Source organism: Drosophila simulans, chromosome 3L (assembly GCF_016746395.2).
Source record: "Drosophila simulans strain w501 chromosome 3L, Prin_Dsim_3.1, whole genome shotgun sequence".
Lineage (NCBI taxonomy): Eukaryota > Metazoa > Arthropoda > Insecta > Diptera > Drosophilidae > Drosophila > Drosophila simulans.
This window is the reverse complement of record NC_052522.2, coordinates 17,468,564-17,491,148: the sequence shown is the minus strand read 5'-3', so window position 1 is coordinate 17,491,148 and position 22,585 is coordinate 17,468,564. Positions and strand designations below refer to the sequence as shown.

The following is a 22,585-nucleotide window of genomic DNA, read 5'->3' as shown; positions in this document are numbered from 1 at the left end:
GACGTCTAAGGCTCAGATTTGGCAAGTTGTGCAGGATACATGGTCAAAAATACCCCCTAAGCGTTGCCAGGACCTGGTGGACTTCATGTCGCGTGGGTGTAAGGCTGTGCTGGCAACAAAAGGCTATCCAACCAAGTATTAGGCCCTAATTAACATATTAAAAAGAAAAACTAAGTACGTTCTAAGTCAAGTTGATTTTTTTTACTATTTTTTCATAGCTCTGCTATTTTAGTGAACACCTGAATTTCTGCCTATTATGTTGTTTTAATCTATATTTTCGAAACTATTGAAGAAATAAAAGTGAAACATTTGCTAAATTGTTTGAAATTAAATACCTAACGATACTATAAAAAAATTTGACCATTAAAATTGTAAATCATAGGAATTTTTTAACTTAAACTCGCAGGTCCCAAGCACTGCTATTTTTTTGAACACAGTGTATACTGTATTTCCGCTCAGGTCACTATTGTTACATACTGATATATTAGGTTCGAACTTTTGTTGGCAACTTTAGTTGAGATGTTAATAATCCAAAGATTTGATTTAGTATTAAGGTAAAGAAGTACCAAACTAGACTTGAATTCTATAAAGCGTGTATAAAAGTACATATTTGCTTTAATTTGTACCAGACAAACAGTCTGAAAACTATTTGCTTAATTTAACAGAACAGTTTTCTTCAACTAAAGAAGTAAACATCAATCGTTATTTTTACACATTTTGCGTTCGAATAACAATTCTTGTAGTTTTCCATACCGTCGACGCAAAAAGCCAGAGTATTTATACCAGCAGGGCTATAAATTGCCTCACAACACCTTTAAATGGCACACAAATCTTAACGTTTCACACGTCTAACGTCTTTCAAGATGAGGCTACTTCTTCCTTTGACTTTGGCAGTGATTGCCTTTAGCTGCATGTCCTTTATTGATTGCGCCTCGTCGGACGACACAGGAACCGCAACTGGAACTGGAACTGGTACTGGCACCGGCACCGGCACCGGCACCGGCACAGCCACATCGACAACTGTTGCTCCGACAACCACCTCTACCACGACCACAGAAGCGCCCGTGCACCACAGAAGGATACATCGACGCAGGCGTCGCATCCTCAGGAGACTCCGACACAGGCGCGCAGAGGCCGAGCGAAGACGCCGACGGGGCTAGTCGCTAAAAAGTTTACTTTACTTTATTTTTCATATTCTGCAGATATGTAAAGTCACGCTTTTTCGAAATAAAGTTTCTTCGAAAAAAAAATACAAAGAATTGTCCCATCACTAAAGGAGGGACAAAGAAATATAATATTAACTTTGCATTTTTGGCCGAAAGCTATAAAAAGTAATGAAATAAGTCTATAAAAGTAAACCACACCATATATACATATATACTTTGCCAATATTAAAAAAATGTATTCGAAATTTAAAAAACCTTGGAGTACTTTATTAACTAACATCTTATTTAACACCCAAATTAATTCAATGTATCTAGTTTTGTTCTTTGGAAAAGTATCTTAAAGGGAAAATCCTCAATTGGTTAATGTGGTAAGGCGCCCTTTTTGGCCTTTTTATTATATGTAATCTTGCAAAATTAAGAAGTGCGATCAAGAAATTGTCTATAGAAGACGGAATAAAGCTATTGTTGGGATTCTTGATGTCTTCAGAAAGTTTGAACATCTAATCTATCAAACAGAAAGAGGTAAAGTCGAATGTAATCCTTTTTTTATGCTTTTTCAGAGCAGATGCGGTGCACAGAGCAAGCCGATGATGAGTTGCACTACATGGTCAAGTAGCGCTTCCGCCGCACGTTTGACCAGGCATGAATACCTAACCCTAACCTAAAACCATGAGACCCTAACCCAAAAGGACTGGGAATATTCACAAGGCGCGTCGACTTTCGCTTGACGATGACCCATTACGAAGGCAACATGGGTACACAGTCATTCCAGAATTTTCGAGTTTTAGCTCCAGCGGAAGGCCTTGGCAATTTGATTTACAAAGGTGCCCTCTCTCAAATCGATTCTGTCAGTCGCTTTGGTGGCTTTTCATACTCCTGCCGAGGATAACATGTTGGCTGTAGCTTAGTCTCCTCCAGGGCTAACAACTAGCCATAATCGAAAACCCACGTAGTCGGGAAGAGTTTCAAGTGTTGGCATCCTCCTGCCAGAACAATTCGGTTGAGTTAAATTCTTGTTCCCAAAAATTCTTCGGCCATGTGGGGGCAGTTTTGCATGGGCAGCCCAGAACATTATATGAAACAATACCATTTTATCCATCTCTTAACCAACTTGGTACTACAACTTGACATCGCTAAAAGTATTCTTTACTAAAAAAATGTACGACATTTAAAATCTTTATACTTTTTAAATATATGTACTTATTGGAGTCAAAATCCTTCTTATACAAATTTTAATCAAATTTAAGATTTAAGTTGTTTTTTTTTTAACAAATATTTTTACTGGTCGGTTGTCAGCGCATTTCACAAACAGCCAGCCCATTCTTTGTTGCTGGCTTCACGTTTATTTCAATTCATTGATTAAGCAAATGCATTCAATTTTCGATTGGCTCTTAATCAATGAAGCGTTAAATATAGTTACACACATATATCTTTTGTGGCGCCCCATCATCAATATTGAAAAGTGCACTCGCAGGAGCAAAAACAGCAAGAAAAACAATTGAAAAGCACAATAAAGTGTGCAACGTGAGAACGGTTTACTGATGGGAATGGCAGGTTGATGGGAGGACAAAAAATCGGGAAGGTCGGAAGGAAAAAGGTTATCCTGAGAGCCAACAGCGAAAAGCAAACGTTTCACTACGGCTTTCCAAGAAAGTGAAGCAGACACCACAAATACTCTAATTGGCGGAAGGGTACATATATGTAAAAAACCTATTGCCTTCGGATTTAAATCTAAATCTCTGTAATGAAGAATATTTTTTCAAAATTTAACATTTGCTCTGCACGGAAATCATAGAGCAAACTTGCTTGCTTTTAATCATTTGTATCTCTTATTCAAGATAAGTAATTGTTTTTATGTTCAACAAGTGGCATAATACATATCTGCTAGTTACATAACCTAGTGTTATAATATGTGTATTACAAATATTTGTGATTGTACTTTTTGAGAAGTGTATTTTGTGTTAGCCACATGGGTCCATTTGTAAGTCCTCTGCGCTGGTAGATGTTTGCGTTTTTCTCTGGCTTTTTCCCTTCCATGTCTCTGGCTTCGACTCCATTTTCTATTATTGTTTTCTTTATTTGAATTGCAGTACGTGTTTGCACCTAGGGCACTTTGTGTTCCTGGCACTGCTGTTTACATTTTGGATGCCCTCGGAGCAGCTGCGTCCAAAGGGTTGAGCTCCGCATCCATACACTTCGCCGCTCCAACTTCCTCCCTCCGTTGTTTGCATTATTATTATTTCGTAAGCCTTGTTCCGACGCTCACAATTGTATCGCAAGTTGACCGCATCAGTTGCACCCGTTTTATGGGCTTAATCATGGGCATATGGTTTGGGGGGGTGCCGCCCCCCGAATCAAGCGTCATTTTCATTAAAATAATGTTAGGATTCTGCCCCGAAATGGGTTTAGTTCCTGTTTCGGGGTCCTTGCTCGCTACACAGGGCACAATCGACTGCCATCTGCGGTTAACCGCTTAGCGTTGCCCATCATCGGGAGGTTGCACATATGCCATCATGTCCTGCGGCTACGCGTGTCCTTTTACCCCACCGCCCCTTTCCTTTGTCACTCTCCGAACCCCAAACTATGTGTGCTTACGAGTGCGTATAATTGAGTTAGTGTGATTTCTATAATCAACATTCGCACAGCACCAAACCATTCAAAAGTATCTCTGTTCTGGGTTTGGGTAATCTCTAGTATTAAAATATTTTAATTCAATTACAAACTCTTATCATGTGGGAACTCTGTTTAAAATTCTATTATCAATTCGCTAGTTTCATAACTAAACTAGTAATGCAATCGATTTTAAAATTTAAATATTTAAACAACTGTGTAGTAACCTCTGTGACTCCAAAAATGTAAACGAATTCTTGTGCCAACGGCAAACATATTTGAAAGGTGTATGAATGGTTGATGGTATTTTGTCAGTCTATCCGTGGCCCCTCCATTTGATATTTGTGAATACCTATCCATTCAAGCGTTCACAGGGCCCAGAATAATTTATTTTAGTGGAGTGATGTTTGGTTGCGAAGAGTTCATAGGTGGGTATTCCCGGGGTACATAGCTCATCCTCCGGCGTTTCACCGTGCTGACATTCTCGCCCCGAGTGGATCACGTGGTTTATTAAATAGATTACTATTTTGTGCCCCCGATTCTGAACTGCACATTGGTCTTGGCAAATGTTGAACGAAGACTAGGCAGAAACGAATTCATATGCCCTCGACATGTCAGGGTAACTAAATATTAAATTATATATATATATATTCTAAGAGCTTAAGAAATGTCTTAGCTGACACAGATCCCTTTTCAATATTTTTGTAATAATAAGAAATATAGAAGCAAATTGAATACCTTGTTTCTCGCAGTGCATACCCTACATGCAGGACTAGTGACGGAGTTACATTGTGATCAGAAATCGCATGCATGACGAATTTATGACGGTCCGCTGCAGTTTTTGTCATTTTTGACTTCGCTGAACCCTCATAAGCATACATATATATGTAAATCATCGGGTCAAAGTTGAATGAAAATGAAAAAGATAAGGATTTCATTGAAAAACGCAAGGGAATACAAAAAAGGGAAAATACAGTGTGCTTTCATGATGTATTGTTAGCTTAAATGATTTTGCCTTTCATAATTTACAGATTTAAATCCCATTAGCAAAAAGCAAAAAAAATGTACTCTGTGAAAAATTGTATGGTGAAATAAACAATTTTAATGCAGTCCATAGCCGTGCACTACAAATAAATATTATCTTCTCTTTTGGTGCATCACAGAGATCTTTATAACCAGTAAAAAATGGCACTGACCGTAACATTTTATCAATATTTCTGTATTGACAGCGGAGAGCAATTGATGTCAGTGAAGGGAAATACCATCAAGCAAGTCAAGCTGCCATCGAGACTTGTGCTTTCCTCTGGTTTTCTTCATTTTTCCAATGTTTCTTGGTTTTTTCTTAAACTGGCAAAAATTTTAAGAGTCCTTCGGTATTTCATAAAACTAAATTGTTTTATTGTACCAAAATACACATGGATTGATGTAAAAAGTTTTGGCTCTGGAGGAACAAATTGTAAGTTGTACTGTCCTAAATAATTTTTCCAAATTATATTTGTATAATCAAACCATAATAATAATTATCATCTAGTATAAAAATATTGCACAACCTATTTTAATGTTGGTAACAATAGTTCGTTCCTTTTTTTTTTGCCATGTACTCCTCGCCTTGTTATTGCATTGTGATTCCTTGTTGCTGTTTGCGGGGGATTATTGAATGCGAATGACCTGACCCAGTGGCTTCTCCTTGGACATCCTCCAGCGCCATTGATGCTGCTGTCCTGTGGATGTCCACTTTCGCCTCGAATCGCTTTTGTGTTTACTCGCATTTCCTGCACATTTCCGGCTCAATGGGAATGTGGCAAACTGTTCCCCGATGTTCGCAGAAGCATGAGAAATTGTGGGCATGATTGGTAGAATACCTTGGATTCTCGACGGTATTCCTGCGACGGGCTTAATTTAGATTGAGGTGCAATTGGTTTGTTTTCTGCTGGTATACTCTAGGTTCATTTTGATGCCACCGATAGCAATGCTTCTTCTGTTCTTAGTTCATTTAAGAAACAGCTTTTAATTGATTGCACTTAGCACGTTCATACAATTTAATATATAATAAAGTTGATAGCATTTGCAAATGCATAAAACATGGTAAATTAATCTATAAATTATTAATTACATATTTACTGATATTTATTTTAATATATAATTACTGGACGGGTATTTAACTTTTGGCTTTCTGAGCTAGCGTTAGTTATTCTTCAATTTGGAAACAATAAGAATATAAATATTTCTTGGATGTAAATTTGCAGTCTGAACGTAAGGACAGACATTAACCCTGCACAAATATCCTATAAAAGAAAGTGTCACTTCCGTTATGCGAGTCATTTGTCCGCTTTCTTTTTCTACCTGTTACTTTTTCCTTTAGCAGGTGCAAGTGCGCGCGACAATGTTTGCAGCATATTTTATGTGTCTTTCCGTTGGTTGAGTTGACTCTTTCTCTGCCATCACCCATACGCCACGTTACCGCATCACCTTGAAGGTCGTTACTTGCGAAACATTTGTCATGGATTTGGATTGCTAAGATTGGATGTGGCAATGAAGTGCTATATTGGATAAAGCCATCTTTTTAGCTGAGCATCGGATGCATTTCGAATATCCGGAGGGCATACTTAGATCCAAAAAGTTTGACGTTTAACACTTTGTTACCAAGGGTTACGAAAGGTTTTGGTGTTCGATTATCTATTAGAGGTCTGCAGTTTCTAACTATGTATACATTATCTTAATAAACTGTTATACAAGACTAAGTCCTACATTGTAAATAACATTCATTCTACTTACCACTTAATTGAAGTTTACGCAGCTGCACTGCGAAACAAATTCATTACCAGATTGGTATTTGAATTGAAATTCAGCAATAGAGAATTAATTTACCTCTGAGAGAATAAATGTTTATCCAATACACAATTAGTTTCCTTTTACCCCTGTGATTCAAAAACCAGCAACGGGAAATAGCATCCTTTGGAAAGCGATGTATGTTAATTACTTTAAGCCAAACAAAGTTAGTATTATGGCCACAAGAGCCCCTGGCCCACATCCTTTGCCATTGCTTTGTGCTAAATTAATTAAATTAAGCTAAGAAAATTCACAAACACGTTTTAGTGAGGACGAAGCCAGGCGGTATACCCGCGATTTTTAATTGCATTTTAATGACTTTATTCCGCTGAAATATGCCAGAACACAGAGAGCCATTAAACTGATTAATCTCAGCCATTGACACCTCGAGGCTGTAATTAAAGTGGCCCAAGCCGAAAGGATTCCATCATAACTCGACAGCCAACGATATAAGCCGTGAAAAAAAATGCAACTTTCTATTGAGCTGGCTGCCTGTCAGTATCGGGCGGAAATCGGGCTGCTGTACTATATAGACTGAACTGAAACAGAACGAGAACATTGCCATGTGCCATGTGGCAGCGACACTGGCATGGACAAAAAGTAAGTCCGACAATTGGCAGTTTCGCAAAATAACTTTGTTGCCGCTGCCAGTGGCCCAAAATAGCCGACACAGCATATATAACTAATACTCCCAGTTGGCAGCTGACCACAGACCAGCCATCCTACCAAACATCCAACCGCCCAGCCACCCAATCCATTCGCCGAACCAAACCGATGGACAATAAAACAAATCGAATAGAACTTCATTTTCTCCAACAATTTTTTGCTCGCTTTTCTTCATTTTTTGGGTGGGAGATTGGGTTTTTGGACGACGTGTTCGGTTTTGTGTTGTCGCTGGCTTTGTGAAAATGTCCGTAAAATGTGGAGGAAAATCAGTGTTTAATTAAGTTATAAAAATGTTTTGGTCATTTAAGCCCGAAACCAAGAGAATTTTTGTATCGCAACACAATGAGGGCAAATAAAGTTCAAATATTTTGCGATTAGTGATTTTTTCATTTAATAAAATTCAGAAATTAGGGCTCATTTTCTATACAGCTTTGGTGATCTAATATATTTTGTATCGATTTTTAGTTATATTATTCAAGTCGTACATATAACATATTAGGGGCTGCAAAATTTGTTCCATTCTGTTGTCGTTGGAGCCTGAAAACACACGTTCACGTTGCAATCATTCAGAAAAAGAACTGCATATTTGCAGGCGGTACTCAAAAATTGCTTACCACCACAGCAGCCATTCTGCTTTCCTTTCTTATTCTTGGTTTTTTATTATTATGGAAAGGAATATTTATGAGCATTTATACGTACCCTGGACTTTGACAGTTTTTTCTGGGGTATTCTCAGGTGCGCCAACGTTGGAGAAAATATTTTGGTAGAATTTCACATTTAAATTTATGAAAATTGGTTGGAAAACGTAATAAATTAAAGCATTGGCCTCCTTTCAATTTAATTTGAGATACAAAACAATAAATATGCATAAAATCTTAAAAGGGTGTGTATTATCACTAAAAGGCAGACAAATAATTTTAGTAATAATTGGTAATTAGTTGGTCGCTACTTTTATCGCACTTCGTGTTTATGTATGTACATGTATGAAAGTCTTATGAGCTGCTGCAGCTTAGTTATTCTGCAACTTCTTCATCCGGTTTCCTTATGCGAATGTGCATGCTTAAGCTGCTTTTCCACGCACACATGCTCAAGCACATAGGAAAAGCGAGGAAAGCGGGGAAAAACAACACATTGAGCTGAGCTTAACGGCTGGCGCATAAGTTTCAAAGTCAGCATGGAAGGTCCGACTCTCAGTTCGACTGTCTTGCAACTTTTGCAGCGTCGTCGTCTTTTGCTACGAAATGCTCATACACATAAGAAATAAATAAGATTAATATCATTTAAAATATTTTCAAATTTAAATTTTAAGATATTTTTTTAAATTAAGAATTTTAATATTCCCTACAAATACAATTGCTCATACTTTACATTTTAAAATGAACCTTTCTAACTTAACATTTTTTTAGTTGTGCAGGAAAAGTGGTTCGTAATGGGAATGGGACTAAGGACGAGACTGGGTAAAATTTATCTGGGCACGTCGTCTGTGTATTTCAAATGCAATCCATTGTACTCATCTGGCTGTGTGTGAGTGTCGTGCTTTATGTCCAGTGTGTTGTGTTTGTGTTACCAAAATCCCCAATGTTTGTGAGTGTGAGGTTCTGAGAAATACGCATCTAGGGGCGCTGCGTTTGCACTTTGGGAACTCTTTTAAACGCCTCTCGCAAACGCATGCTATGCTGCAATTTCAACAAGGCCATTGGCCTGACTCTCAGGTCGTAAATCTTTTTATCTATCTTCATATATATCAAGTTCACAATTAAACAAGCTACAAGCTCAGATTAACAAGGTATACATATTCATTTAAGTGGCCATCCAATACATTTTTATTTAAAATATATTTTGAAGATGGGATGATGGTTATCTTCCGATTTCCTTTCGATGTAAATTTAATTCGCCTTAAGCCGCCTTAAGTCAAGGATTCCATGTAAATGAGCCTCAAGCTCATTTGGCCCAAATGGCAACGCGAAACACGTAATTACAACGAGCATGTGAAGTGTTTGATTGAGAGATTGGCCCAGATGGTAATCGAATTTCAATGAAATTATAGTGCAGCAACCGTTGGTCGAAGGTGATTATGATGTTGTGCGGTCACTTCTGGGGATTGTAAGGGTTAAGGGTGTGGGCTCATCTTCGCCGCCTTGGTCAAGAGTCGAGGATAAGGTGTGCGGCTAATTGGTTTGCTGTTTGAAAATTAATTCAATGCTAATTATTGGCTAACATGCACACAATAAACGCAATTACAATTACGCAACTGTAGCGCCAACAACTACAAAGACTGCAATTAGGTTTGCATAATGCATATTTGCATTTTGTGCTTCGTCACTGTCATAAACAATACTCCCATGTTGTTGTTTGTGGTTTTTTGCTATTTTTTGTGAATTTGATTTTTGCTATTTTTGGCTTAATTAATCTGTCAACACTTGAAGGGTGGTGTGAACATGAGTGCATTTTGCTCATTTAGCTGCGTCAACAAAATCCAATGATTTGTACAAATGCGATTTGCATGCACTGCATTTAATCGTGCGTGGCTGTAAACTCTTTAATTCTATTTGTTTATAATTTAGAAATATTGGTAGGAAGTTTGTGTTCGACTTTCTGTTGTTTGGGTTTTTATGATATGCAAATAATGTGTTATTAAAAACGAATCTTTAAAGAAATATAATTTTTAAAAATAACTTAAATATTTGGATATTAAAGGAAAGTTTAGAGAAAAGATTTTGTAAAGCAACCTAACCATTTGGAGCTAAGAAACCCTAAGATGTTTAACATCCAAAATGCCCCACAGCTACTGAGCGCATTGAAGCTAATAAACATCAAAGTTTATGCAACAATTCTTTTGAGTTTCACCTGTCAAGCACACACTCACCGGAATCGCACACACATGCACAAGCACCGTGCACATATTTACACAGACTCGAATGCATAACTTTTGGTTTTCGGTTTGACATTTTGTGGTTAGATTTTAATATGTGGCAAAGTGAATGAGAAGTTACGCCGGACCCGGAACAGCAAGATGGCTAAATGCATTATGCCGCTGCTGGTTGCCACAGTGGAAACTTTGGGCGGAGAGCCCCCGGAACCACCATCCCATAAGGATCCCCATCCGAAACACTATCATGGCAGATGCTCTCATTGACACGTGTGTGTGAGTGTGTGTTGGCCAAATTAGCATGCTTGCCACCAGAAATTCGGGTGCGTGTGTGTTGTTTGTGTTGCATGCTTCACTGTCTCCACTGTCTGGTATCGCTTGTTGTTTGTCTTTGAAGACGTGATGCTGTGCGCTGAGAAAAGAATATTTCAATTATAATATGTACTTCGTACGTTTAGTACTTGAATAAAGTTCGTGTTGAATTGGCCTATAGATGCATGGAACTTTTAAAAATGTTCTATATTTTATATTGGGCTGTTTATATTCAGGTTCAATAGCATACTAATTGAAATAAGAGCAACCGATACCGAACTACGAAATAATTGTAAATATGGGAATATATATTATATATGAAATTCAAATGAACATTTATTTTATTTTATTTATTGTATACTATGCATTCAAAATAATGTTTGCCGTGCATTCAAGACGAGGCTTAGGCTGTCAGCGAGCTGCAGCTTAAAGCCTTAAAACGAAGCCAGTCCGACCACATGGCGGATGCGTGACATTGCATAACTCACTTTGCCGAAGGGATGGCAGTGGCTGGCTAAAGGGGGTTGAGTGGGTGAATTACAACTTGGGCGAGCACCGCCAGCCCCCAGGCCTTGGAGCTGAAACTTTGTCTTGAGAGTTGAAGTTGACGTTGGCAGCGTTCGTGAAGCCCCAAATCCCCATTACCTTGCCTTGTGCAACAAGCAAATGCATTGCAACTTTATTAAAAAGTCGTAAAAGTTATAAAAACTACTAAAAGCAATGGGTAATAAGTTATTGTTTTTGTTAATAATACCGCTGTTATGGTTGTTCTTACCGCTGTTCCTTTCTGCCAGGCACAGGGTAAAACTTTTCCGCTGTTGACAATGTGCAATGTCGAAATACGGGCAAATGCAAATGCGAAAAACGAAGAAAAGTCTGCTATGTAATTTGATAAGTGCGATACGCGGCAAGAAACTTTATTGTTCTCCGCTTTCTACCGACTTTTCCGGCAGCTCACACAGGTACATAGGTATGCAATGATTTTCCCCCAGGAGCGTTTACCAACAGCATTATGATTGAGGTACAGTTGCGTAGAAACGAAGCAGGGTTGCAACTGACTTGGCAGCGGAAACGGAACTTGTCCTCTGCTTTGTCGGAAATGCATTTAAAAAAATTAGGACTCTAAATATATATGGATATTGGGTTTATTTCAAGAAATGGTATCTTCTATTGTATTGCTATTTTATAAAGCAAAGAATTGGATGAATGTTATCCCATTAAAAGTGTAAATGGAATATATAACCTAAAAGTGTTATGTTGTTGATAGGCTCAATCAAAAGTATAAAAGTTATCTGGCACCACTTTCCCCTACACCAAAATTTCATTATTTATAAGAGCACTCGATTTGCTCGGCTCCTTTGTGGGCATTGTGACTCGTGTTTGCCTCCTTTGAAAATGTCATTGTTAACCTGCTGGTCAAACGTTTGCTGCGACTCCGGTTGCGATTCCCCGTCCGGATTGTGCAGCTGCCCAGCTGCTGTTGGCATAACAATGGGCCGATGTTTATAATATGTAAGCATCTTCATTACAGGTTTCCGGCTGCCCGGGCCACAAATCCTTGCTCTCAACAGCAGCCATTAGGGCATTCTTGAAAGTTTGCCCAGGCTGCTGCCGTTTGTTGCAACTTGCAAGTAATAATTGCACTCGCGGTTAAGCACACACTCGTACACGAGATGGAGATGAGATGAGTTGCGTTGCAGGCACTTAAAATTCCAGCACACTCTGAGAAATGCAACAACGAAATATTGCAGGAAAATAATTTAAATAATTAAACATGTGCTTAGAGACTAATTCCAAATTTATTATGATTCTATGGTATTAGCAGCATATATATTGTAGAAATGTATTCAATACCATATTTATTTCACCCCTTCTAGATTTATATCCAATAAATATACATAAGGCTTAAATCACATTATAACTGGAAAGAAAGTGGTACTTTCGGATTTAATTTTAAGTGCAACTGCCACAGCCACATGCTCCGCGCTTGAGGCGCCTGGCTTGGCAAAAAGAACCGCAGTGGGGGCGTAACCGAGAGCGGAGAGTGGGCGCTGGGCGTGGCAATGGAGGCGCATCAAGTGCTAAGAAGAAGGAGCTGCAGCAGCTGTAATAAGACAGCTCGTCTGCCCCGGCTCTGTCTTGTTAACTTTTGCTCATTTGTGCCCCAAAATGCTGCATCAGGCATTTGCAGTGGCAGTGGGGCAGAGTTCGAGGATGAGGACGAGGCGTTGAAGTTTAGTCGCTCAACCTGACATATTAACGCTCGCCGCTTAGGGCAGCGCCTTTGGTGTGCAGTCAGAAGAAGCTGGCTGCACATCTATCAATTTATCGGGCAAATATTGAAGTGTTGCAACTGCCATTTTCACTTTGCTGCAAACTTTAGCAATTAAAAACTTTCCCGTGGCCACACAAGCCAATAGCTCCAGCTCCGATAATCGCAATTAAGCATTGCTTGAACACAAAAGGGCTTTTAATGAGCATTAAGATAATGTCGCACACGATATCATTATGTGTATTTTTAATGGGGTATATACCATATAGGATATACATATATATGTATACCCATGTCCTGCTTGCAGCGATTGACTTGTAAGCTGTCACCGATAATCGTTGGCAATATTTAAAGAGCCTTGATGTACCGAAAATGGTAGATCTGGAGAAAAAGGGTGCTCTTAATGAGGCTTTTCACTCGATACTTTATTTGAGAATATAATATTGTAAACTTTTTTTTATTGGTTAATTGTCATAAGTCGATAACATAACAAAATAATTCAAAAAATGTGTGAAAGTATCTACAATTCAGGACAATAATAAAGTCGGAGTGAAACACCTTCCTATAATGCAAAATCAATGGATGTGATACATATCAATTTCGGATGTGTGCATGTATCGCACACATACGCATTCTGACAGGATACACACACACGCACACTGACACGTAGTGGCGGCCATTGCCACCGCAAGTGGCAAAATGACACTCAACGAGCGTGTAAGTGCATGTCAATCGTGTTTGCCAGGCGTCAATAAAAAGTAATTTCATCTCGCATTAAAAACCAGCGGAAGGCAACGGAACACGAGTGCAGGTGAGTACTTAAAGCGAACACTTTAAAGCAGTCGTAAAAAGAACGTTAATTATGCAATTGCAATTATCACCAGGTTTATGGTTATTGCGCAGGATACTCGCAAATACCCGGAAAGTTCGACATGGCGCAAGAGCTATCCGAAATAAGTATTTTCAAATTAACTATGTATTGGCAGCAGGAAGTGCTCAAACACGAACAGAAAACAAGAGTACAGATACTCGAGCAGCTTAAATGGAAGGCCACCAGGTCATCTGGACTCCGCAGTGCAACTAAGGATCTCATAATCTGCGAATCTGTCAAAGTTTTACATTTCATTTGAATTGTTGTATTTTTCATTTATAAAATATTCTTAAAACAATATGGGCTGCTGTTAATTTAATATAACAAGCATACAGCTTTTATAAATAATATAAGGAAAAGAAAAGTTAATATAAAAAAAAAACATTCGTTTTAAAATAATTCTGTTCTATAAGATTAGCACCCCCTTCGACTTCAATTTATTTGCATATTCAATAACATTTTCGATCCCAAATCCTGCATATAATTAGTGTTGGAATTAAACATTTATATTTAATGGATGAGACCGACCCTTAATCTCCTTCTTAACATTCACCAATTTCCGAGTGTCGGTTGAAATCAATTCGACTAGAATTTCTACCCAACTTGTTAATTAAATGCTGCCTTCTTTGCCCGATTTCTTTTCCTCCAAGGCAAAGTCCTTGCCAATTTTCGAGAATGAGAATAAAAAGCAGCCACTGCGTTTGGGCCGCTAATGTTGTTTGTGGACCACAAAACTCACTTGGCAACATGTGCTTCACTCCAAGACACTGACAAAAATATAAAGGTTTTTCAAAACGAAAATTATTTACTCAAAAAATAATTCTGCTAACAAATTATAAACATACCACTTTTAATTTTTAACTTAACTTTTTATAATTTATAGTCAAATGACCTTTTTTTTAACAGTGTACCTATTGCGCATGCAAAGGGCCAAGTGCTTGTGTGTGCAGGGCATCAAAGACGTTTCATTGGCTTTTCCACGGCGCCCCAGACTTTTCCTCCATTTTCCGACTGCCTCAATCAATTTCAATTTATCAATTTTTACAATCAACTGATTTTATCAATTTTATGGCGCATTTTAAGACCACGCACGGGCCAAGAAAATGGAGGGCAAGGCAGTGCCGTTGGGCAGGAATAAAAAGGACATGCGATGGAGGAAATTTGACTGCCAGCAACAGCAGAAAACAGAAAACAGAAAATGCAGAGGAAAGCTGCCTTGCCAGCGAAACATGTCAATAAAATCAACAAATGTCGCTGCCGGTTTATTGGTATCTTCTTGGCCCGGCTGTCTGTCCTTGCCACCAACTTCCTGTTTCCTGCCCTGAGTTTTCCCCGCATGTAAATAAGCATTTTCCCGGGCTTCCTCGATTGTTATTTCAACTGGCGACCGGAAAGGAAGAAGTCTTGGCCCTTTGGCTGGCTGCCATGACTGCTGACTCTATCCTTCAATAATCCACAGGTAAGTCGTTTGAGATCTTGCCAACGTCGTATTTAAAATTATCATTTCACTGAGGTTACTTACCTGCCTAAGAGTACCGAAGATATTTACTTGGTCATCTCCGTTTACTCCCTCTGCATTAATCAAATATAAAACGGTCTCTTTAACAAATAATTATAGTACTTTATCCGCTTAAAGCGGTAATCTGGTATATTGATTTACTTTTATCATTGGCTTATTAACAGAACATCATTAAAATGTATTCATTTCGTATTCCTGTTAAAACCAGAAAAGTGTATTTCACATTATTATTTCGTTTGTAGTCAAAATTATTCACTTATGTCGAGAGTTTTTCAGTATTTACATTTAATTAACATTTTAATTCCCCTAAAAATATATGGCATTCAAATTTTAGTTCTTTATTATTATATCCAAAAAGTACTTCCTGATTAAAGAGTATTAGAGAGCCGTAAATGTAAGGGCCGAAATATTGTAATTTTCCCTAATTTGTTTCTTGTTTCCCAGTTGATATTGATTACCAGGGCTAAAAACTTCGGCATTGGCCATAATTAACGGATAATTTGTGGCCCGGCCAACGGCGTCACATGGCCAAGCTCATTTCGCTGGCATTCAAAGGAAGTGGGCGAGGTGCAGACTTGCCTCTCAAAAACTCACTAATTAAAGTCAACACTCGTGACTATGACCTCATTACAGGCAAATGTGTGAGGAGAGGCGGGAAAAATTTGGGTGGCCCAGGGTGCTGGTGGTCACCTGGTGATTGTCTTCAAGTTGCCTTTGACTCGCCGTACACCCGATACTTTTTTCAAGTTCATTAGGGTAATGAAGCAGCCACAGGCCCATCCAGAGTCCTAGACCTGTGGGCCGTGGCAAAGGAAAAGAGGAGGCAAAGCGGAAAGCGGAAGGGACCCGGAATAAAGTGGCGTGCGCTTTACTTTATGGGGCTCATAACCACGTATATATAGGTATAGTCGGTGCTCCAGTTGTTGGCTCTTTGCATAATGAACGGACATAAACATGGCACAGCCAACAACAACCGACGTCTAAGGCCAAACTTTTTTCCACAGTTTGTAGTCTTGGCTTTGGGCGCACATGACTGCCACCAACTCATCCAGCTACTACTCTTGGCAATTTTTGGTTATTGCCCAGATATAATTTTAAATACGCATTATATTTACTTAACGCCATTTCCTTAATTAATAAGAAACTTTTTCGGCAAGTTTACTCGAGAGTTCGACGATGATTTGGCCGAAGGGAAATTAGTTTTCCTTCTTCTTTGGCCGGTACAGTAGTAGTACACTTAAAATGGTATAAAATATTTCTGAATAAGTTTTAAAATATTTTCCAACTGTTAATATCAAATAATAACCATGCTTAAAAGATTTCAACGCTTAGATTAATCCAAATCCTTCAAATCTTTATGAATAAAAAATATCCGAATTCATTCACATATCTTTTGTTTTCCAGCCCGCAATTTTTCTGGCACTATATATTTTAATACTAACTATGTGTTTTGACATTCTTTTGCACATTTATTTGTCAGGAAACGCACATTTATATATAGTATGGCAGTGCGAATCCGATTTGAGCTGCTTAAATTTATTCTTTCAATTGGGGCACAGCATCATTTGGATTTTGCAAATGATTTTTGGCGTATTGCCTGCTTATGAATTTTTGACTGCCCTCACTCATAAATATGCACATTTGCAGTCATGGAAAATTTGCAAATGAAATATGTCCATCAATTGGGAAAATTGCAGCGACCAACAAGTGGCAAGCTGTCGATTCCCATGATGCATGAAGAACACACGGCGCATACGTAATTCTTATGACTATTTAATTTCATTTAAGGACACAAAAATTAAAAATGAAATTCCTGTTTAACAAGAAAGGTAATTTGTAAATTTCTTGTCACTATTTTTCGGCTGGGATACACGGACATTGGGGTTGCGTGTCACATAATAAAGCAAGGTCAATATGGTCTGCCCATCGTATTTGTCATTGACATTGAGGCCACATGTCCCATTGCGACCGCCTGTGACCTCCATAAATAGTTTGGTTGGCCAGCAGAACTAGCATTATAATTGTTCAATTTTAGCCGACTATCCAGAAGCCTTGGTGTGTAATTATGCAGTGAATAATTTGTAAGACCAGCTGTCCAAAGTGGGTTCAATTTAGGAACCTTGACTATGGACAGTGGCCACTGAACACTGTAATTGCATTTCGAAATAATTCGAATTCTCATGGCATTTTTAACTGCTATTTCCGGACAGCAATTAAATAAAGATGTTCAATTCACTCTGTCCTTCAGGGCAAATCCCAGCCATTACCCTTAAACAAAAAGCAACTTTTCAAAACTCAATTTCGCATGTTAACCCCAATTGAATTGAAAACACTTTAGAAGAGCAGCAGCGTCCGGAGCCCAGCCAAAATCTAATTAAACGTAATGTTGTGTAATCTTGTCGTCCAAGTGAGCAGGTTGTTCAGTGCGATTTGCGTAACATGATATAGATTAAAGTTATGAAAGATTTTTCCAATCCATTTTGCTCGTCCTGCCAGCACAGAGTGTCCTTGCCGCACAAGGTGAATAGAGGGAGTTGAAAATTAAATATAAATAACAGCATATTGACCCGTCTGGCACCTACGAGTGTCAAACTGGGCCACACTGATACAAAAAAGGAGCATTATATATATGCTTTTATATATATTATTATTATTAACTCCATTAATGCTGCGTGTACCTTAATTGTCTAGTCTGTATATACTTCTAAAATCAAGATGGAATAACTTTATTAAATTCAAACACGTTTATGAGATTCCACGCTGTTTTTCTTTGTGGGAATTTTTGCAATCCATTTTGCCCGAGGAAGTGCTGGTGCCTTCAATCATTAAATATAAATTAGGGCAGGTCGGTTCGACGAGGGAGTGCCTTCTGTGAAGGTTGTAGGTCAAAGACAAGGCGAGAACAAAAGCCAAGTACGATATCCTTGCATGCAAATGTTGCTTTTGACAAGCAAAGGATAACCATATTGATTGTGGGATCGGTGTAAGGATATCGGAGCTTTGTGTTTACAGTCTGTTTGCCTCGACTTTCCCAGGACAACGAATTGGCATGGCGACCTTCGTCTGCCTTCTTAGCCTTTCTGTGTTCTCTGTGCCATTTCTAATGGCTTTTTAATTGAAGTACAGAATTCAATGAATAAATAAAAGATAGTTGCCAAAGCTTTTGTTTGTCCTTCGTACTTGGGCACAAAGTGAGACTGGCTAAGGAAGCTCGAGCAGACAGGAAAAAAATTGATAAAGTTGAAAAGTCAGGAAAAAGGAAATTTTCTAATTGACTTAAACTTTTGCACCATTATGAATACTGAGAGCGCCAAACTTTACCCTCTGCCACACATGTGTCTGAAGCAGAAAGTGCTTTCAAGCCAATGAATTTCCATGAGGCGTTCAAAGTTCAAAATGCTCTTCTTGGTCAATAAAAATCATTTGCCTTTCCTTTGTGCTTTGTGTTCAATTCCAAAGTCATTTCACTTTGAAATCTATATCTATTATGAAGTTAGTTGAGCCCATTGTTATGTGCACGTTGTGTAATCAATAACGCATATTTTGATATCAGAATTGTACACGAACAAATGAAAATGTTATATTGTTAAGACCACTAGTTAAATAACAAATACGTATTAAAGTCCCTCTTTCAACGTAATAATACCGTCATATATTTGAACATGCATAAATAAAGCTATATTTATTTCCCAGCATTTCGCTGTCTGTCTAATTAAAAACGAGTCACGTACATTGGAAATTAAAAGCGAACAACAATTTTGCTGACCACAAAAGTTCAGAGGTTGGGCTCGTCGGGTTTTCCATGGCTGGTTTTTCCAAGGCATGCCCCAATTCGAGCTGGCTCCCGTTCAATTTCATTTCACGCAGCTGTGCCTCGATCACCAATCAAACTGGAATTGCCTAGAAAATTGTAATTAAATGGCAAGAAGTGGCATAATAATTGTTGTCGAAGGGGATGACAACTGTTCTGGCGATAATGCCACTTGACACCCGAAACAAGGGCAGGAGTCATCGCATTGGTAAGCTGATATGTGGAGATGCGACCACTGGGATCACCACATCCTTGGCGGTTGCCCACAAGGATAATGAGGTGGAGCTGACGCCACTTGCAAAACTATCGAGCCATGTATGATGTAATTACCGCTCAGTTTCGGGTTTAAATTTCATTCGTGTCTCGCCTCCTGACTTGTAATCTTCCACGTGAAAAAATAAATATATATTTAGTAAAATATATATCTAAATTAAAAAGAAAAATATATTTTAGATACCTTAAAATATTCATAAAATTTCACTCATAGAATAAAATTCATTTACATTTAATTTTTTATACAATTTTTTTTTTACGTGCGCGACATTTAATGAGTGGTTCATTTGGGGCCGTTGGCAAGGCAAAGTAACTGCCAAAAGTCACCACTTTCCAGGTTGCGTGTCTGTGTTGGCCTGCTCCGGTTTGCTTTTGACTGGTTTGGTTTGGCAGCCACAGAGTGCCACAGTTTTGGCAGGAAACCGCACCAACACGTGCCCAAACAACGAAGGCATGGCATGAGATATGGCAACCGTCTGGCAGGTCCTTGGGCTCTATGTTTGTTGGCAAGCCGAGCTCCTTTGTCTATTTCGATTTGGTTAATTATATATCAGTGGGCAGCATTACGTTTGGGTAACATCTTTCGGTAATGTCCTGAGGTTGTAGTGGCCTTGCTCTTTGTTTGATTAAAGTGTTAGCAGCAAATGTCTTAGGTAAAGCGAGTCTAATGCATAGGACTAACGCTCTGAGCCAGTGTCATTTGTTTTGTTTGTAAAAGCTTTATCAATAGACAATGCTTACTAAACTAAGGTCTATGCATTTAATAACAAACTAACAAATAAACTGTATAAAACTATTACGAATATCGTTTGCGCCTGTTTACGGAGTTCAAGTTTAAAGCTCAATAAACTTACAAAGAGTTAGAAGCAGGAAATGTGTTTTTGCAAAATTCTTATAAATTTCCCATCTCTTGGCTGTAAGTTTTCGAATAAAACGGTATAACATTGCACAAACGGACAACAACACTGAAGAAGCCAAACTGCACGATGGGAACTTTCACTGTGCCAAGCTGTCGATAAAGATGTAGATCCCTGTCTTGTCCTGCAGTCAGGCCAAAAGTGGGCGAAACTTGTTAAATAAGACTTCTAAATTCATTTGCTCCATACGCAACTTAACACCGAGAAAAACCAAAAGCGGCATCAAAAACTTTTTGGCCCGCAAAAAAGTGCAGGGCGACGTGGAGCTTGAAAATAGCTTGGCACCAAAACTTGATATACCCTTTCTAAGCAAATTGATGTAAATGTAATTTTAGTGCAATAATAATAAATACCTTTTAAAAATGAATGAATGAAAGTATGCATGTTTTGAATGTTTGCATTATACTTTTGAAATGAATATAATAAAAGCGAAACCAAATGTGAAACAAATGAAACATACATCAATGTTACACCCTTTTTGTGCCCATTTATTCGCTTGAAAATACAAATACAGAAAAGTTCATATTCTTTAAATGTATAATTATTATAATAATCCTTGTGTAGCAAATCTGCCCGGTAAGTTGTACAACTCGCCAGTTAGGGTCGAAAAATGAGCGAAACACAATAAACAACTTCATCAAATGCTTGTGGCTGCAATTCCCCGTTGTTGTAGCCTGTGCAAATATTTTCGGCAATCCCGAAAGCGCAAAGAAAATAGAGGAGTCTGGAAAACTTTTCGCTGGGCTGCAGCTTAAATAAATAGGGCGTTTGGCGATGGGGGCGTGAAGGCCAAAGGCATCACAATGGTCGTCGCCATCGCTTGGCCACCTAAAAGTATGCAACACTTTCTCAAGTTGCCCACCCCCCATTTCGCTGCTGATTCCTTACAAGTTTTGTTCCTTGTGCATTTTCATTAAATAGTGTTGTTCGCCATTGTTGCCGGCGCTGTACTTTGCATATTTTAACTGCTTATGGCTCGTTCGGACACGCCTCCGCCATACAACATGGTAGAATTGGAAAGGGGGCGGCACCCCAGAACATTGTAATAAAAGACAAACTTTCTTTTCGCCGGCAAAAAATTACTTTTGTCTTTCTTATTATCATGTTGCGGCTGCTTCTATTTGTTTATTGTTTTCGAGGGAGCGAGGAGGGAATATAGGTGGCATGTAATACGCGGGATTAGTTGCCGTTGAAAAGCGGTGGCCATGTTTTCATTGACAATCTTATTTCGAAAACAAACTGTACCATGCTAATCTGTCTTATTAGATGGACAATACAGAAATTCGACATTTAGTAGCAGTTACGAATCATTTTTGAAATATTATTATTCGTCAAACAGGTAATAGAATTGGGTTAAGTAGTTTCTAAATCACGTCGATGTCTAAGATTGTTACATAGATAAGGAGCAAGTTGCACCTTATGATATTCTGAATATGCGTATATGTTACAAATGACAAAGACATTTTTTTAATTATAGTAAAGTAGAAAAGAAATTATTATATGGTGGTCATTTCCTAACTTAATATATTTATTGATAAATATATTCTTTTATAATTTTTATATTTATCAAAAAGCAGTTTTATCCAGCAATGAAATCAATTTCAAGAGTAACCTGTCTTGGTTTCTCCAGTGTAATTGCATGACAATTGTGACATCACATTGGAGCCATCATTGCGAATTCAGCAACGAGCAAGAACACGAAATGTTCTTCCATTTAGTTGCGCCAAGGACAGTCTGCCGCAGCAAGTGCATTTGTTCGCGATGTAATTTGTTTCATTGCCAATTGTCTTGTCGTGTGCCGTCTCTTGACTGGCTTTTTATGACTCTTGCCAGCGGCGGGTTTTATGGCCCAGACACGGCCACGCCGCCAAAGGGGCGGCTATGGCCAAGAGCAGCTGCAAACGCGGCCCAGTCCGACTGTCTGCCACTCGACCCTTGACGGCTGTCGAGGGTTTTCCTAACTTAATTTGCAACAACTGCGCTGGCAGGACTTTTAGGTGTGGCCAGCTGTGAGGTAAACATTTTGTTGCCGGCTTTCCGCTGTTCTCATCTGACTTAATTGGCTTATGAAGTCAGTCCCCCAAGCCGTTGTCTGGTCTGGGCTCCCCGGCCATTGAAATAATTATTACAAATAACTATTCAGCGCGTTCAAGTGTTGCACAATTAAGTGTCATTAGCGAAAAATGCATATATATACCGGCTAATCCTGGTCGCCGAGGGACTTTCGGATCCCAGTGTTTGCTGCGGGCATTTAATTAGCATCAAATTACTTTTATTCACACTCCAATGCGCGGGGGCATATGTTGCACCTATTTTTCCCGTTCCCTTGGCTTCGAAGGGAAATGAAAATGTGGAGCTCATTTATGGTTAATTAATCCATGCGATTACATGGTTGTGTGTAGTCGTTGAAAAGGAGCCAGCTTAATTAAAGACATTACTGACATGTCGGATTATTAACACTACTTTGGCT

The 22,585-nt window shown here is 38.7% G+C and overlaps 1 protein-coding gene across 1 annotated transcript; it reads left to right on the top strand.

Moving 5' to 3' along the window:
* Window positions 1-788: 788 nt before the first annotated feature.
* On the top strand, window positions 789-1,250 carry LOC27206215 (period clock protein). Its single transcript, XM_039293758.2, has one exon. The coding sequence runs from the start codon at window positions 864-866 to the stop codon at window positions 1,158-1,160; it is 297 nt and encodes a 98-aa protein (XP_039149692.1). The 5' UTR covers window positions 789-863; the 3' UTR covers window positions 1,161-1,250.
* The last annotated feature ends 21,335 nt before the right edge of the window (window positions 1,251-22,585 follow it).